General features: G+C 42.8%; 1 protein-coding gene across 12 annotated transcripts in view; it reads left to right on the forward strand.

Moving 5' to 3' along the window:
• Nucleotides 1-19,041, forward strand: part of LOC130282731 (leucine-rich melanocyte differentiation-associated protein-like) — a 545,347-nt gene that overhangs the window by 21,224 nt on the left and 505,082 nt on the right. For 11 of the 12 annotated variants that reach the window (XR_008846502.1, XR_008846501.1, XR_008846506.1 and 8 more), the window contains exon 2: nt 11,891-11,991. Coding sequence is in view for 5 of the 12 variants with exons in the window: in XM_056531304.1 (XP_056387279.1) it covers nt 11,891-11,991 (101 nt within the window). In the remaining 7 variants the exon portion in view is untranslated. Of the gene's footprint in view, nt 1-11,890; nt 11,992-13,791; nt 13,924-19,041 lie in introns of those variants that run through there. The other variant, XR_008846504.1, reaches the window with a different exon arrangement.

Here is a 19,041-nt window from a genome sequence, read left to right on the forward strand (position 1 = left end):
AGAAAACAATTTCCTCTGTAGTATTCAGCAGCTAATAAGTACAGGAAAGATTAAGATTTTTTTTAATAGAAGTAATTTACAAATATGTTTAACTTTCTGCCACCAGTTGATTTAAAAGAAAAAAGGTTTTCACCGGAGTACCCCTTTCAAGTCAGTGGGGTTTATTGGGCTTTATTGGTGCCTAGCATGCAAAGGATCCACTTGCACAGTTGTTATTCATTCTGCTTACAAAACAAAAAATAGTAAATACAATGCTGGTGTCAAACCAGCCTTTAGGGTATGTTCACACGTACTGTATCCTGCGCAGATTTGATGCACAGGATTTTCTGCTGCAGATATCAATGTAAACTAAATGACTGAGCACAGCTTCTAATCTGCAGTTACAAATCCTGTGCATCAAATGTGCGCAGGATACTGTAGGTGTGAATAGACCCTTGGGATGTATTCACACACACACACACACACACACACACCGGATCTGTTGTGAATTTAAAGTTGCAGATCTGCAAAAACTTTGTGGATTGTCCTTTTGACAGATCATGCAAAACTGGAGCTTTTTGCCATGTTACATCAGCTCTATGTCTGCAGACGCAAAAATGAGGCATACAAAAAAAAAAAAAAGATATGTGAAGCATGGAGATGGCTCGTGATGTTTTGGGGCTTCTTTGCTGCATCTGGCACAGGATGTCTTGAACCTTTACATGATTCAATGTAATCTAAAGACTATCAAGGTACTCTAGATTGAAATGTGCTGCCCAGTGTCAGGAAGCTTGGTCGTAGTCACAGGTCATGGGCCCTCCAACAGGATAATGTCCTAGAACACACAGCTAAAACACCCAAGAATGCCTAAGAGCAAAGTACAGTGTTCCCTCAACATACAATGGTAATCTGTTCCAAACGGACCATCGTTTCTTGAAACCATCGCATGTTGAGGGATCCGTGCAATGTAAAGTATAGGACAGTGGTCTACAACCTGCGGACCTCCAGATGTTGCAAAACTACAACACCCAGCATGCCCGGAAAGCCGTTGGCTGTCCAGGCATGTTGGGTATTGTAGTTTTGCAACATCTGGAGGTCCGCAGGTTGTAGACCACTGTTAGAGGAAGTTGTCACCGCTCGTCACCGCTGCCCTGGATGTCACCGTCCATCACTGTCGCCGCGTCCCTGAAGTGTCCCCGACGCTCCGGCAAGGCCTCTGCTTCCCCGGCATCCGCGCTCTCCGTCGCCGCCATCACGTTGCTGCTTCTATTGGATAACGGGACAGCGTGCGCAGCGACGTGATGACGTCGATGGAGAGCGTCGACGATGCAGAGGATCCCGAAGAGGACGCGCCGGAGCACCGAGGACAGGTAAGCGATAGTCAGCGGACCACACGGGGCACCGTAAACGGCTATCCGGCAGTAGCTGAAGCAGTCTGCACTGCTGGATAGCTGTTTATGCGATGGCCCCAACATACAAAAGCATTGTATACTGCCTTCAACATGCGATGGCCTTTGAGAGGCCATCGCATGTTGAAATTATCGTATGTCGGGGCCATCGTAGGTCGAGGGGTCACTGTATTGGACTATTCTGTAGTGGTCTTCAATGAGCCCTGATCTGAATCCTATTTGGACATCTGTGGAAGGAGCTGAAACATGCAGTCTGAAGAAGAAACCTTCAGACTACGGAATCTCTGGGCAGAAAATTTCCGCCCGGAGATTCCGAGTGCGCCAGCGCTGACTGAATCAGTCGGCGCTAAGACCGCGCGGACACTGCAGTCTCCAATAGACTGCAATGTGTTCCGTGCAGATTTCCGCCTGAAGAAAGAGCAACCCCTTTCTTCAGGCAGAAATTTCCAAGCGGATTTTCCGTTCACAAATTCCGCTTCACAAATTCCGAAGTGTGAATTTGTGAACGGAAACCCATTCAATACACTATACATTTTAGCAAGCGGAATTTCCGCCTGCAATTTCAAAGTGGAATTGCAGGTGGAAATTCTGTAGTCTGAACCTAGCCTTACACCTGAGACAGTTTGAAATCTTTGCTATAAGAAGTGGGCTAAGATACCTGTAGAAAAGTGCAGAAGTCTATTTGAGAGTTAGGCTGGGTTCACACCACGTTTTTGCAATACAGTTCCCGTATCAGGTTTTTGCTAAAAAAGCAGATTCCTCAAAACCTGACTAAACCATATCAAAACATGTGTCCAAATTTTTATCCATATATGGTTTGAAAAATGATGTCCTGTTGCATCCGTTTTTTAAGAAAAAAAAGTATACGTTTTAAACTTTTCCCTCCATTATTTCCCTTGTTTAATAGAAATTCCAAGAAAAAACTGTGCAAAAGTAAAAAACCATATGGTGGAAACCGGATGGAACCGTATACACACACGGTTTTGGGTACGCTAAAAAAAAAATCTGATGAAACCGTACAGGATGCAAAATGGACGCAACCGGATTCATCTTTTGGCATACGGTTTTTAATGGAGAGTCAATGAATATGGTTTTCAATACGGTTCCGTACAGTTTTCAAATTGAAAACGTATACTGTATTGCAAAAACTGTTGCAAAAGGTTGTGCAACTAAATATTAAAGGACAACTGCAGCCCAATATACACTTATCCCCTATCTACAAGATAGGGGATAAGTGTTTGATTGCGGGGGGTCCGAACGCTTGGACCCCCCACGATCTCCTGTACGGGGCCGCAGCTGTGCCGTGGCTCTCCCGTGCAGGGGGTGTGCCTGCCGCAGCATGACATTGCGGCCGGCACGCCTCCTCCATGCATCTCTATGGGAGAGGCAGGGAGGCAGTGTTCGCGCCTCCCCGGCTTCCCCATAGAACTGTATGGGGACGGGGAGGAGACGGGGCGTCACCGTCGACCTCTAGGTCGACGCTACGCACCTTAACGCTCACTATGAACGCTAATGGCGGCGCCCCGTTAGGGAGATCTCGGGGGGTCCCAGCGGTCGGACCCCCCACGATCAAACACTTATCCCCTATCTTGTAGATAGGGGATAAGTGTATATTGTGCTGCAGTTGTCCTTTAAGTTTAGTTATCATCACTTTTGTCCAGGCTAGTTTCATTATTTAGTTTTTCAAAATGATACTACTGAACTACAATTCATAAGCAATGTCTGATCATCATCAGGTAATTTTGCAGTAAATTTTTATTCATTATTACTTTTGTTAGTTTCAAGTTTCTGGGAGCATTGTGGATTTTTCTTTCTTTAACAGAAGAGTATCAACAATTGTGTCCACGTCTGTACATCCAGAATAAGGACAGATAAACACATGTACCTGTCTAAAGCATCAAGTCTCATATTGTGCCTCCCAAAGTCTTGTGTATCTGACAATAGAAAAAAAATGTATGTTTGGTTATATGGTGATATTTGTCTGTGCCACTCTCTGTATTAAGTATTAAGGCTCATTCACAATCATGATTGTGTCCTCCGTGGCACGGATGCTGATGTATCCATATACAAACAGGCAAAGGGCCTATTAATCTCAATGGTCCAAACATGGTCAGCGAGTAAATACGTTGTTATCATTTTCTAAATGTATTTTCTTGGGAACAAAAATGTAGTAGTCGATGCTTTCGAGTCCAAGACAAAACACGTATATGCTCAGAAAAACTTTTTTTTATTGGGGGAGGGGGGAGATATCATGTAATGTGTTGCATAGCTTTAATATTTTTATTTTAGGACAGTTTTTAACTCCTCAGGAACAGTGGACGTAAATGTATGTCCTGGTGCCATGGTATTCACGTGGCATGCCGTGGTACTCATGCATGCCCAGACCTTGACTCTCCAACCACCATGCTTGACTTTAAGCAAGACACAATTTCCTTTGTACTCTTGACCTAGTTGTCGCCACACATGCTTGACACCATCTAAACCAGATAAGTTTACCTTGGACTACAGGACATGGTTCCAGTAATTAATTTCCTTAGTTTGCTGAAGACAAGCAGACTGTTTGCAGGATTTCTGACCACCTGCACTCAACTTCTCTGGTCAACCATGGCGAGGCCTGTTCTGGGTGGAACCTGTCCTGTGATGCTGCTGTATGGCCTTGCTCAACATGCTGCAGCTCAGTTTCAAGGTCTTGGCAATTTTTTTATAACCTTGGCAATCATATGTAGAGCAACAATTCTTTTTTTCAGATTCCCAGCAAGTTCTTTGCCATGAGGTGCCATGCTGAACTTCCATAGACCTGTATTAGAGAGTATAAGAGCAATAACACCAAACTTAAGACCCCTGCTCCCAAGTCACACCTAAGGCCTTGTAACACTAACGAGTCACATGACTATCTATCCATCTATAACACCAACATATTCCACATCTCTGTACTAAGCTTGTCAACGATTAAATCTGTGTCTGTCCTCAGATGTTGTCCTTGATGGGATTTGAATCTAGGACCCAGTGCTGCAAGCAGCACTGCTAACTGCTGAAAGGTAATGGTAAATAACCCCTTAAGGACCACAGTTTTTTCATTTTTCCACTTTCATTTTTTCCTCCTCACCTTCTAAAAATCATAACACAATTTAAACCTACAGACTCATTTGAGGGCTTGTTTTTTGCGCCACCAATTTGTAATAACATCAATCATTTCACCACAACATTTAAGGCAAAACCAGAAAAAAAATATATTTTTGGGGCAAAATTGATACCCCCCCCCCCCCCCCTATTTTGTAACTTTTGGGGCTTCCGGTTCTATGCAGAGCATTTTTCGGTAAAAATGACACCTTATCTTTATTCTGTAGGTCCATTCAATTAAAATGATACTCAACTTATGTATGTTTGATTTTGTTTTACTCTTTGTTAAAAAATTATAACTTTTGCACCAAAATTAGTATGTTTAAAAATGTTCTCTTTTGACCTCTATAACTTTTTTTTATTTTTCCGTATACGGGGATGTGTGAGGGCTAATTTTTTGCGCCGTGATCTTTAGTTTTTATCAGTAATATTTTTGTTTTGATGGGACTTTTTGATCGCCTTTTATATTTTTATATTTATATATACTTATATATTTTTTAGGGTATACAAAGTGACCAAATATGCAATTTTGGACTTTAATTAAACCATGCAGGTTTAATTAATTTTATATGTTTATAGTTCTGGTATTTACGCATGCGGCGATACCACATATGTTTATTTTTGTTTAAATATTGTTTTAAATGGGAAAAGGGGGGGGGGGGGTGATTCCATCTTTTATTGAGAAAGGGTTTAATTAACCTTTATTAACTATTTTAGCCACAGGTCCAGCCGGCTGATAGCCATCGGGACCACCCCACTATGACGTGGGGTCAGCTCCTGAGCCCGCGTCATAGGAGGGGAGCGGGACAAGGGTATACAGGTACGCCCTTCGTCCTTAATGTGTTAACATTTGGGTTGTTATGGTTACAATAATACCAATTATGTGTGTTTGTTTGTTTTCAAACATTCAATTTACATAATAAAACTTTTTGTGATGGGGAAATATTTTTTAGTTCCAATTAGGGCTGCAACTAACGATTATTTTAATAATCGATTAGTTGTTGTTTATTTTATCGATTAATCGGAAAAAATGTCAAAATGCCAAAAAAAGGGGTTCAGCTGATTATACTTGAAAAACTATGTACAATGACAATATTAAACGTTTCTAGCATGTGATGTGACCAAACAGCAGCAATTTTGGATTTTTTTTTTTACGTTTACGCCGGTTGTTATCATTATTAATGATCCTGTACAGAAACCAGCGTAAATTTGATATTGCCGCATGGGTAACTGTCTGAACTATAAAATTTTTTTTTTAATGATTCACTAATATTTTAATAGTTCAGACAGTTACACATGCGGTAGTATTAAATATGTAAAAGAAAAATTATTTTACTTTTTTTGGATAGCAATAGGAAAAGGGGGAGCTAATTTTTATTGTGGAGCAGTAAATTAAATATTTTTTTCTTTTTTTTAACTTTTTTTTTAATATAGCACTCCTATACACGTGTATTTGTAGACTGCAGACCATTGCTTTTACAGACCCCTTTAGACAGCAGGGCCCCCCCTTTAGACAGCAGCCCCCCCCTTTTAGACAGTAGGGCCCCCCCTTTTAGACAGCAGGCCCCCCCCTTTTAGACAGCAGGCCCCCCCCTTTTAGACCGCAGGGCCCCTCCTTTAGACAGCAGGGCCCTCCTTTAGACAGCAGGGCCATCCTTTAGACAGCAGGGCCCCACTTTAGAGAGCAGCCCCCACATGTGTAGACAGCAGGGCCCCCCTTTAGACCGCAGCCCCCACCCTTGTAGACATCAGGGCCCCCCTTTAGACCGCAGCCCCACCCTTGTAGATAGCTCACTTACAGCTGTCCTCTGTCGGGGCTGCCATTGCGCTGCATAGTTCTAGCGTCCGCATCATGTAGTCCTATGGAGGACCATGTGACATACACGTCACTCTGCTTCCTCCATAACGTTACGCCGGACGAAGGGGAGGAGGAGTGACGTGTATGTCACATGCTCCTCCATAGGACTACATGATGCGAACGCTAGAACTGTGCAGCGGAACGGCAGCCCCGACAGTGGACAGCTGCTGGTGAGCTGTCTACAAGAGTGGGGGCTGCGGTCTAAAGGGGGGCCCCGCCGATGTCTTGCTCCTAGCGCCCCGCCGGGACATGCCTATTTTCTGCTGCTCATCTCTGTACCCGACGGAGATGAGCAGCACATCCTGGCGCTGCGCTGATGGCACTAGGAGCAGGGCAGCGGCAGGGACATGTCGGGCGGCGGTGAATAAACAAATGAATGTAGCCTATATGCGGGAAATGTCGGCTTCATTCATTCATTCATTCACTGCCGCCACTGACGGCAAACAACGAATCGGGCGATTATTCGATAACGGGATTCGTCGACAACGAATCCCGTTATCGATTTTAATCAAATACATCGATTAATCGTTGCAGCCCTAAATGCAACCCTCTTCTCCCACTCTTCACACACTGATAGCAACACCACAGGAGAAATGCTAGCACAGGCTTCCAGTATCCGTAGTTTCAGGTGCTGCACATCTCGTACCTTCACAGCATAGACAATTGCCTTCAGATGACCCAAAAGATAAAAGTCTAATTGGGTCCGATCGGGAGACCTTGGGGGCCATTCAACTGGCCCACAATGACCAATCCACTTTCCAGGAAACTTTTCATCTGGGAATGCTCAGACCTGACACCCATAATGTGGTGGTGCACCATCTTGCTGGAAAAACTCAGGGAATGTGCCAGCTTCAGTGCATAAAGAGGGAAACACATCATCATGTAGCAATTTCGCATATCCAGTGGCCTACATGATGATGTGTTTCCCTCTTTATGCACTGAAGCTGGCACGTTCCCTGAGTTTTTCCAGCAAGATGGTTCACCACCACATTATGGGTGTCAGGTCCGAGCATTCCTAGATGAAAAGTTTCCTGGAAAGTGGATTGGTCATTGTGGGCGAGTTGAATGGCCCCCAAGGTCTCCCGATCGGACCCCCTTAGACTTTTATCTTTTGGGTCATCTGAAGGCAATTGTCTATGCTGTGAAGGTACGAGATGTGCAGCACCTGAAACTACGGATACTGTAAGCCTGTGCTAGCATTTCTCCTTCGGTGTTGCTATCAGTGTGTGAAGAGGGTTGCATTGACAATCCAACACAATGGGCAGCACATTGAACACATTTTAGAAGTGGTCAGAAACTTGTAAATAACTCATGAAAGAATAAAGTTATGTTAAAACCAAGCACATCATAGTTGTTCTAGTGAAATTCCCAATAAGTTTGATTTGTCACATGACCCTCTTCCTATTTAAAAAACAAAAGTTGGATTCAAAATAGCCGACTTCAAAATGGCCGCCATGGTCACCACCCATCTTGAAAAGTTTCCCCCCTCACATATACTAATGTTCCACAAACAGGAAGTTAATATCATCAACCATTCACATTTTATTAAGGTGTATCCATATAAATTGCCCACCCTGTACATACCTAATACAGAGAGATGTGTGAACATATCCCTGTCTGGGTTTACTAAACATGTGGTAGAAGCACATTCTGGTAATATTTCAATATGTAAAATATCTGGTATTGAGAAGGTACGACCACCCCAAAGAGGAGGTGATTGGAGTAAACAGGTCTTTAAGCGAGAAGTTTTCTGGGTACTGAACCTGGAGACATGTTATCCCTCTGGTTTAAAGCATAGAAACGATTTGTCATATATATATATATATATATATATATATATATATATATATCTCTCGTATATACTCGAGTATAAGCCGAGTTTTTCAGCACGATTTTTCGTGCTGAAAACACCCCCCTCGGCTTATACTCGAGTGAACTCCCCCACCCGCAGTGGTCTTCAACCTGCGGACTTCCAGAGGTTTCAAAACTACAACTCCCAGCAAGCCAGGGCAGCCATCGGCTGTCCGGGCTTGCTGGGAGTTGTAGTTTTGAAACCTCCGGAGGTCCGCAGGTTGAAGACCACTGCGGCCTTCAACATCATCCAGCCCCCTCTCACCCCCTTTAGTTCTGAGTACTCACCTCCGCTCGGCGCTGGTCCGGTCCTGCAGGGCTGTCCGGTAAGGAGGTGGTCCGGTGAGGAGGTGGTCCGGGCTGCTATCTTCACCGGGGAGGCCTCTTCTAAGCGCTTCGGGCCCGGCCTCAGAATAGTCACGTTGCCTTGACAACGACGCAGATACGTCGTTGTCAAGGCAACGGCTCTATTCCGGGCCGGAAGCGCGGAGAAGAGGCGCCCCCGGTGAAGATAGCAGCCCGGACCACCTCCTCACCGGACCACCTCCTTACCGGACAGCCCTGCAGGACCGGACCAGCGCCGAGCGGAGGTGAGTACTCAGAACTAAAGGGGGTGAGAGGGGGCTGGATGATGTTGAAGGCCGCAGTGGTCTTCAACCTGCGGACCTCCGGAGGTTTCAAAACTACAACTCCCAGCAAGCCCGGACAGCCGATGGCTGCCCGGGCTTGCTGGGAGTTGTAGTTTTGAAACCTCTGGAGGTCCGCATGTTGAAGGCCGCAGTGGTCTTCAACCTGCGGACCTCCGGAGGTTTCAAAACTACAACTCCCAGCAAGCCCGGACAGCCGATGGCTGCCCGGGCTTGCTGGGAGTTGTAGTTTTGAAACCTCTGGAGGTCCGCAGGTTGAAGACCACTGAGGGTGAATGATGAGAAGAGGATGATGAAGGGGGGGGGGTGTGGGGATGATGAAGGGGGGTGGGGATGATGAAGGGGGGGGGGTGTGGGATGATTACAAGGGGATGATGAAGGGGGGATGTGTGGGATGATAAGGGGATGTGTGGGATGATGACAAGGGGATGATGAAGGGGGGATGTGTGGGATGATGACAAGGGGATGATGAAGGGGGGATGTGTGGGATAAGGGGATGTGTGGGATGATGACAAGGGGATGATGAAGGGGGGATGTGTGGGATGATGACAAGGGGATGATGAAGGGGGGATGTGTGGGATGATAAGGGGATGTGTGGGATGATGACAAGGGGATGATGAAGGGGGGATGTGTGGGATGATAAGGGGATGTGTGGGATGATGACAAGGGGATGATGAAGGGGGGATGTGTGGGATGATGACAAGGGGATGATGAGGATGTTAATGACGGGTCTGGATGATGACAGGGGGGGATGAGGTATTTCCCACCCTAGGCTTATACTCGAGTCAATAACTTTTCCTGGGATTTTGGGTTGAAATTAGGGGTCTCGGCTTATACTCGGGTCGGCTTATACTCGAGTATATACGGTGTATATATATATATATATATATATATATATATATATATATATATATATATACATATATATATATATATATATATATTGATTGGGACGTGATTTCCACGTTCGCTATCTATCTATTCTATTCTATCAAACATGATATTATACTAGTAATGTACCTTAATTGTCATTGTATATTCGTGGCTTGGAATCTGTACCCTATTGGAGAATTGCTCACATAGCCTCCGTCCAGAATCATAACGATATGGGGTGTTTTATATGACTGATCGAGTCTGCACGATGTGTTTGACTCGATTATTTTTCTAAATACATTTTTACAGTGATTTATCTATATATAGGCATGTAAACCTACCTGTGCTCTCTTGTCAGATCCTATTTTTCATTTTTTATTGTATGTATCAGTTTGTATGCCTTTCTCCGCCCTATGAGTATTTTTAATTGAAAGGGGTGTATGGCGTGTGATGTCATGTCACGTGTTTGTAAACTGGTGTATATATACCGAGCAGTGTGTCTTTATTACTTGCCATGACGAAGACTTGTTAACGAGTCAAAACGTGTTGGCGTTTCGATTGTGTTTTTTTACCCTGTGTTTTTTTTTCCACTATTTTTCCACCTATTTTGCTTTTAATATGATTTTTCATTAAAGTTGGATTTTTAAAAATGTTTTCACTGGGAGTCTGATATCCTGTCCTGAAGTTCATACGGACAGAGGTGTCAGCAGAGAGCATTGAGATCAGACTGAAAATAACAACTCAACTTTCTTTGGAGCATACAGCAGCTGATAAATACTGGAAGGATTAAGATTACCGTATATACTCGAGTATAAGCCGACCCGAGTATAAGCCGAGACCCCTAATTTCAACCCAAAATCCCAGGAAAAGTTATTGACTCGAGTATAAGCCTAGGGTGGGAAATACCTCATCCCCCCCCTGTCATCATCCAGACCCGTCATTAACATCCTCATCATCATTCCCTTGTCATCATCCCACACATCCCCCCTTCATCATCCTCTTATCATCCCACACATCCCCCCTTCATCATCCCCTTATCATCCCACACATCCCCCCTTCATCATCCCCTTGTCATCATCCCACACATCCCCCCTTCATCATCCCCTTATCATCCCGCACATCCCCCCTTCATCATCCCCTTATCATCCCACACATCCCCCCTTCATCATCCCCTTGTCATCATCCCACACATCCCCCCTTCATCATCCCCTTATCATCCCACACCCCCCCCTTCATCATCCCCACCCCCCTTCATCATCCCCACACCCCCCCTTCATCATCCTCTTCTCATCATTCGCCCTCAGTGGTCTTCAACCTGCGGACCTCCAGAGGTTTCAAAACTACAACTCCCAGCAAGCCCGGGCAGCCATCGGCTGTCCGGGCTTGCTGGGAGTTGTAGTTTTGAAACCTCCGGAGGTCCGCAGGTTGAAGACCACTGCGGCCTTCAACATCATCCAGCCCCCTCTCACCCCCTTTAGTTCTGAGTACTCACCTCCGCTCGGCGCTGGTCTGGTCCTGCAGGGCTGTCCGGTGAGGAGGTGGTCCGGGCTGCTATCTTCACCGGGGGCGCCTCTTCTCCGCGCTTCCGGCCCGGAATAGAGGCGTTGCCTTGACAATGACGCAGAATTACGTTGGCAATGAACGCACCTCTGCGTCGTTGTCACGGCAACGTGACTATTCTGAGGCCGGGCCCGAAGCGCTTAGAAGAGGCCTCCCCGGTGAAGATAGCAGCCCGGAACCACTATCCCACCGGACCACCTCCTCACCGGACAGTCCTGCAGGACCGGACCAGCGCCGAGCGGAGGTGAGTACTCAGAACTAAAGGGGGTGAGAGGGGGCTGGATGATGTTGAAGGCCGCAGTGGTCTTCAACCTGCGGACCTCCGGAGGTTTCAAAACTACAACTCCCAGCAAGCCCGGACAGCCGATGGCTGCCCGGGCTTGCTGGGAGTTGTAGTTTTGAAACCTCTGGAGGTCCGCAGGTTGAAGACCACTGCGGGTGGGGGAGTTCACTCGAGTATAAGCCGAGGGGGGTGTTTTCAGCACGAAAAATCGTGCTGAAAAACTCGGCCTATACTCGAGTATATACGGTAAAAGGTAAATTAAAACTTTACATTTCAAGATTGCCATTATGATATATTTTTCTATTTTTAGGTGTCTTACATTGGAAAAGATTGTACTATGATTCCATCATTTCTTGCTAAAAAATATGGACATCGAGCAAAAAGACTAGATCTGAGCTTTAATTTATTAAGGTAAGAGAACCTTGTATTATATTTTGAACACAGAATACAGTATTTAATATTCTGATTGTTCCTTCCTAGTAAATGTTGTTCCTTACTGATTAAGTATGTTTGCTAAGTTTTTACCAAAAAATGTGTGTGAGCCTGCAGTGTAATTTCTTTTCTGAGTCTTTAGTTAAATACAAATACACAGCATCCACTTTGTGGCTATGGAAACCATACACGGGCCATAGAAACAGCTTACATCTTATGACCAATAATGCAATAACATGTGGTGCCCAGGGCTCTTAAATAAATGTGTTGACCTCTCCTCTGCACAGCCACATTTGCCAGTAATGGGTAAATGTGGTGAATTGAGTGTCTTTCACCACAGCCAGATTGTTGAGGCCCAGAAGTATGGTGCCAGCATTTCTGAAACAGACGCACTTGTTGGCTGTTTTTGAACCATGGTATCAGGACCTGGACTAAGGTACCAGGTACCCAAATAAAGGACCAGGTACCAGGACTGGATAAACCATGGACAGACATTCAACTGAAAATCACCATCGGCAGACCGCATGTGGTTGATCCAAGAGGCAAGCCTTGGGTAACACTTTGGTATCTCGGCAACAACATACCACAATGAACTAACTGATCCAGTAGTACAGCAGCAAGCTGCAAACAATGCATCACATAGGCCAAGTAACGAAGCCAATAGTTTTTGGAGATATGAGAAAGTTGTCTGGAGTGATAAGTCTTATTTCCTGCTGAACCATACAGATGGTAAGGTCTGTATTTGTCCTAATCAGCATGAAACCATGTTCTGTGGGAGAAACATTGGGGTTCAACAAGCCGATGGTGGTGATGTCATGGTCTGGTGAGCATTCTCCTGGCATGCCCTTGGGCTGGTGGTTATCATACCTTAATCATAGAACGGTGGAGGCTATAGGGGCCTGTTAGCTGCCCATCTGCACCCATATCTTTAGGAGGTGTTTCAACAGGACATTGCCACTAGGGAGTGGTTGGAGGGACATGACAATGAATTCTCCACACTGTCTTGGCCCCAATCTGTGAACTGTATCCTGTTTGGGATATGCTCAAACAGGCCATGAAATCTGCTTCCACTTTTCCAAAAAATGTGCAGTAACCGATGGAACTGCTGCAGTGGGCATGGGCCATGTTGAGTATGGAGGAAGTTCACCAACTTGAGGGACCTGTTTTCCTGACATCTGTAAGCCATGATCTCATAAAAAGGTGGACCTAATTCACTGATTGTTCAGTGTATTATTTTTCATACTTCCTTTTAGGTCCATAACACAGAAGAGGTGCAGAACTTTCTATTCCAGTTTTTTTTGTGATAGGTTGTACTTCTAATTTTGGCTGCCAAATACTGATGCAAAATTCTGACCAAAATAATGACGAGAAGAGTTTCTTGTTGCTGTTATTGGTTTTCCACAAGCTCGAAAACTGGTGGAAAGGGGAGAGGCTGCTGCAGACCATCCCATGCCCCATTCCCAGTTGGCTTTGTAACTCTGATTCCTCAAACACACAGCAGCTTTTCAGAGTAACTCATTGTACAGAGGTAGCTTGTTAGTATTTCATGCTGCCCGGAAAATTGTTGACAGATTCCCTTTAAATTAATGTAAAAACTGCAAATACATCTTTTTTTTCTTCTGTTTTACTGGATGCAATCAAAAGTACACTGATACATACATTAATATTTTAAATATATTTTTTTCTGCATATATTTTAATGTCTTTTGTTTTCAGAAAAAGTATTATGGCAAAAGTATACACATTTAAGTAAACTTTTGTATAAATTTTGCCCGAACAGGAAATTGCAGATGGTTTTGGTGTATAATTAGTAAATTCCTATTAATACAGCAGTCATGGCACTCCTCGGCTCAGTGGATTGGGGGATCCTTCACAACACTGAGGGGGAGAAGAGATAAATGTTATCTTCTGGAATACCCCTAAAATAAACGTTTATTACTAAAATTGTCCTTTTGCTTCCAAAATTATCTTAAGTTTCTTAATACATTTTTTTTTTGTTTTGGGACATTTTTTATTTATCGCTGATTGCAAAGTAGCTTCTTTATTATTTTAGATGCATTAAAGTGATAACAAAAATGGATGCAACAGAGTACATAGCCTTTAATTTTAAAGGGGTTATCCAGGAAAAAAACTTTATATATATATATATATATATATATATATATATATATATATATATATAAACTGGCTCCAGAAAGTTAAACAGATTTCTAAATTAAAAAATCTTCATCCTTTCAGTACTTATGAGCTTCTGAAGTTGAGTTGTTCTTTTCTGTCTAAGTGCTCTCTGATGACACGTGTCTCGGGAACTGCCCAGTTTAGAAGCAAATCCTCATAGCAAACATATTCTACTCTTTGCAGTTCCTGAGACAAGCAGAGAAAACTGGTACCAGACAGAAAACAACTTCAGCAGCTGATAATTATTGAAAGGATTAAGATTTTTTAATAGAAGTAATTAACAAATCTGTTTACCTTTCTGGAGCCAGTTGAGATATATATATATATATAGCAACAGGAGAATACAGCAGCACACTGCTAGAACAAAGATATAGATAAAACATGGGTATATAGATACAACATGAAAAGCTATACAGCTATGGTGCAAGAAAGGGAAATATAAAATTATGAAGTTATGAAATAGTGAGGCACTTAGCTTGCAATTTGGCGGCCAGATAGCTTGGACCGTCCCACCACGGTAGAGATATATATATATATAAGTTTTTTTCCTGGAATACCCCTTTAACTATAGAATGCAGAAAAAGCAGTCTGCTGACATTTCACATGCTTCTTGTGGACATCATTTCGGAGATATGCAGGTTTCAGTCTGACCCTTCTGTTAAGGAATCTGGTAGCCAAGTTTCGGACAATGTTTTGTGTGTTTGTCCTTCTTTGCCTTCCCTCTTTCGGTCATCAGATTAAATGCATATTATTAATTGTGACAGCATGGATTTCATTACAGTGTGCACTCTGTAGTAAAGTGTTAAATAAGATTTGTTCTGCGTGACAGTCTAGAGTGTAGTTACGTGCCTACCCGTCACTTTGTGTGTACCATCCTTTCTTAGTTTCTAAGTCTTAGTTGGCCTCTGTTAAAAAACTGTACTAGCCGCCTCTTTTCTTGCAACTATACAACTTGCTTGAACTCTGCCACTGAACAGTCTATTACTTTTCAAAGTTTTTATCCTAACTCATTTATGTGTACACTGTATAATTGTGTGACTATGACAACGCTCTACATTTGTCTTAAAAAATAACAGTGAGGTAAAAAGAACTTTGAGGGGATACATCATTAGTGCACATAATGTTGTGTGTATATATATATATAACAGTTCAGCTGGAGAATGTTAGCCTGAATTTTTTGTTGGTTGTATTACAAAGAAAACTGTTTCCATGAAAGCATATGGACATCATAGATGGATATTCCCTGATTGGGACACCATACTATGTCAGAATGGGGAACTGCCCTGTAGCAGCAGCTTCTGTTCTGACAGACGCAAGACATCCTTATAGGATTTTATACCATCTAGTGATTACCTAGTTCTTTCCTGTATGTATCTGGAGAGATACATGGCTACATTCCAGTTCTTCCACAAATGTTTACAGGCTTATCTTTGACATTGCTTTCAGAAATTGATGTATGACAGTTCCTTGATTATTTTAATACCCCCAACAGCAGCTGGATAGAACTACCCTGAATTCCCACAAGGTAAGGAAAGGTAATATATCCAGAAATGGAGGTAAATGGCATTAAAACTTACTGTCAGCTTCTACATAAAAACCAACCTTAGGTGCCTATCAATAAACAAATTGTTAAAAATGTAAGGGACATTCAGAACTAAAATTAGTAACTGTTATAGCACCGATTGGCTGCTAGACTACAGAACCAAGCTTCACCTTCAGGAGTTGCCTTTCCTGTGTCCTAACAATGCCTTCTGTACTTAGATTCTCCAGGTTATGGTAGGGCAAAATAGTGGGACCAATCAGCAGTGAAGTGAAAAATTCATGTAGGCTTATATCAAATGTCAGAAGCAAAAAACAAACAAACATATGTCAACTAACCAGCAGATATCAGTGGTCAATGGGAGTGGTAACAGTACAGAATGGGTCAGATAAAGTACAAATGCAAACGTAACAGGACAACACTGACTGAAGGAAATATCTAACAACAGCAGGACCGAGACATAGACTTCAGAAAGCTCGTACCAGCAAACAATCAAGCTGAATGGATCCATTATGTAGAATTAGTAAGTGCCTCCGGGGTACTCCAGTGAAAACCTTTTTTCTTTTAAATCAACTAGTGGCAGAAAGTTAAACATATTTGTAAATTACTTCTATAAAAAAAATCTTAATCCTTCCAGTACTTATTAGCTGCTGAATGCTACAGAGGAAATTCCTTTCTTTTTGGAACACTGATGACACTGACTGAGCACAGTGCTCTCTGCTGACATCTCTGTCCATTTTAGCAACCATGCATAGCAGATGTATGCTAAGGGCAGCATGGTGGCTCAGTGGTTAGCACTGCTACCTTGCAGCGCTGGGGACTTGGGTTAAAATCCCACTAAGGACAACAATAAATAAAGCGTTATTATTATTATAATAACGTCATTAGAGAGAACTGTGCTCGTGATGTCATCAGAGAGCATTCCAAAAAGAAAAGAATTTCCTCTGTAGTATTCAGCATCTAATAAGTACAGGAAGGATTAAGATTTATTAATAGAAGTAATTTACAAATATGTTTAACTTTCTGCCACCAGTTGATTTAAAAGAAAAAAGGTTTTTACCGTACCCCTTTAAGAAAAACACAACAAAAACCTTCACAGACCCATTACTGTGGCAAAATCGTTACCTGCTGCTAGCTAGTAAATTACATTGATTTGATAGCTCAGACAACATTAAACAAGTTAAATAAAATATTCTTTTTGAGGTTCTTTTAAAGAAGGATGAATTCTGAAGGGATGTCAGTCCTTGCTCTCCCTGAAAAAGCGAGCTTCCCATAGAGGTATACCATAATAATAAATCATAGGTTTATTCTATTAAATGTCCAATTAAACAGCACTTACATTACATGATGTAAATGAAGTTGCACCCATACATACCCTTCAAGTAGTCATTATACAAAAAGTTCATATAAACAAAAGAAAAAGAACTATGTCCGGCTACTGTGAGGATGGAGGCGGAATGCTTACTGCTGCGCTCCTGCTGCTGTGCTTGACTTGTGGTGGTGCTCTGGTTACAATGATGTGTATATGATGCAGAAACCGGCCACTCACCATAACTTCGTCTCTTGCAGAACGACTTCTTTATTCAGACATACTCACATGTACACGAAGGGGAGAGGGACATACATCGGTGGTGGTGGTGGTGGTGGTGGTGGTGGGGGGGGGGTACAGGTAGGCAACAAGCTTCGTTTTGCACTGTTTCAGTGTTTCATCCTGCCATTGCCGGTTGAAGCACTGAAACAGTGCAAAACGAAGCTTGTTGCCTACCTGTATCCCCCCCCTCCCACCACCGGTGTATGTCCCTCTCCCCTTCGTGTACATGTGAGTATGTCTGAATAAAGAAGTCTTTCTGCAAGAGATGAAGTTATGGTGTATGGTGAGTGGCCGGTTTTTTCTTCATGTTTTTCTATCTGTATCATTATACAAAAAGTGTTGTACCGCAACTCACTATTTTGGCTGTGTAAATATTAATTTACAACTATATTGAAAAAAATTAGTTTTCCTTAAATAGTGTTTTATGACCAAGACACTAATCCATGTGTGTCCAGCTGGTAAAACCCTAATGATCACTTTACCTTAAAATAAATGGGGATCTCTAAAAGCTAATTTTGGCTCCCTCATAAGATGGGGCCCATCCCAGGCTGCCTCATCGACTGTCTTATTGGTTGGAGACAATCTGACAAGGCTCTCGCCATAGAACTGCAACTTTTGCAAAGTGAAGAATTGATGCAAAAGCCGATGAGAGAAAATCGTTTGCTGTGGACTATCCTTTCTTAAAAGCCCTGATGGCAAATGTTACAGTGAACCATGAAGTAAGTTTCACAGGACCACTAAATATTTATTCCTTTTGATGCTCGAGTTATTAACTAGAAAGTATACATTTCACATGAACTGAGAGATCTGTCTACATGGAATTGTTTGCTGGCACTTGCTCTTATGGTATGCTACTTAAAGATTAAGTATGGGGTTTCTACAGAAAGTGATAGTATAATTGTTGATAAGTAGAAGTGTGTGGAGAATAGGCAAAATAGGGGGAGTATAGTTATCTCTTCATAGAAATGCATATTTATCAGCATGAATGGCTGTTATTAATGTAGCTGTCACACCGAAACACATTTTCTGCATTAAATCCATTTAGTATGTGCATTATTTGGCCTGGAATGCCATGAGGACATCAAAGCCCCCTTATACACAAGAGAGCACAGTGCCCTGCTGTGGAAGCAGAAGGGAGCTTGATCAATAAACTTGACATGTTAATGCAGAGCAAATAGAATAAAAGATTTTTTTTGACAAGACATGAAAAATCACCTTGTGGCAGCTGGCAGGCTGAAGCAGTAACTGCACAGGCGTGGTAACGTTGATCTGACAGGCAAAAGGAAGAGATGATGGTTATAAGTTGGTTTTGTTTCAAACTTCTTTCTTGACCTGTCAGATTTTGAAGGTGTCTGAATGGCCTTTTTTCATGCTTTCTTTCTTTCTTATTTTTTTTTTTGTCGTGTGAAAATTGTAGTCTTAGGTAGTTATGGCGCAGTTATGTCTTCTTGGATTGTAAATGCTGTGGTTTTAATTGATTTCACTTTAGCTGTTGAAGCTGTCAGGCATTTATAATCCGTAAGTCCTATAGATACAGCGTTGGTATGTCATGCTTCAATGTGTAGTTATCAGGAAATTAATATCCTTAATGAACTGGTGCTTTCAAGCTAACAGGGCGTAAAATCCAACTTACCCTTTTCAATTGCTAATAGCATATCCCCCTCCCTCTATTTAGTTTGGAGAACAGTCTTCCAACAGCCTGTTCCTTTGATGCCCGACAA

The sequence above is a fragment of the Hyla sarda genome, chromosome 7 (assembly GCF_029499605.1).
Source record: "Hyla sarda isolate aHylSar1 chromosome 7, aHylSar1.hap1, whole genome shotgun sequence".
Taxonomy (NCBI): domain Eukaryota; kingdom Metazoa; phylum Chordata; class Amphibia; order Anura; family Hylidae; genus Hyla; species Hyla sarda.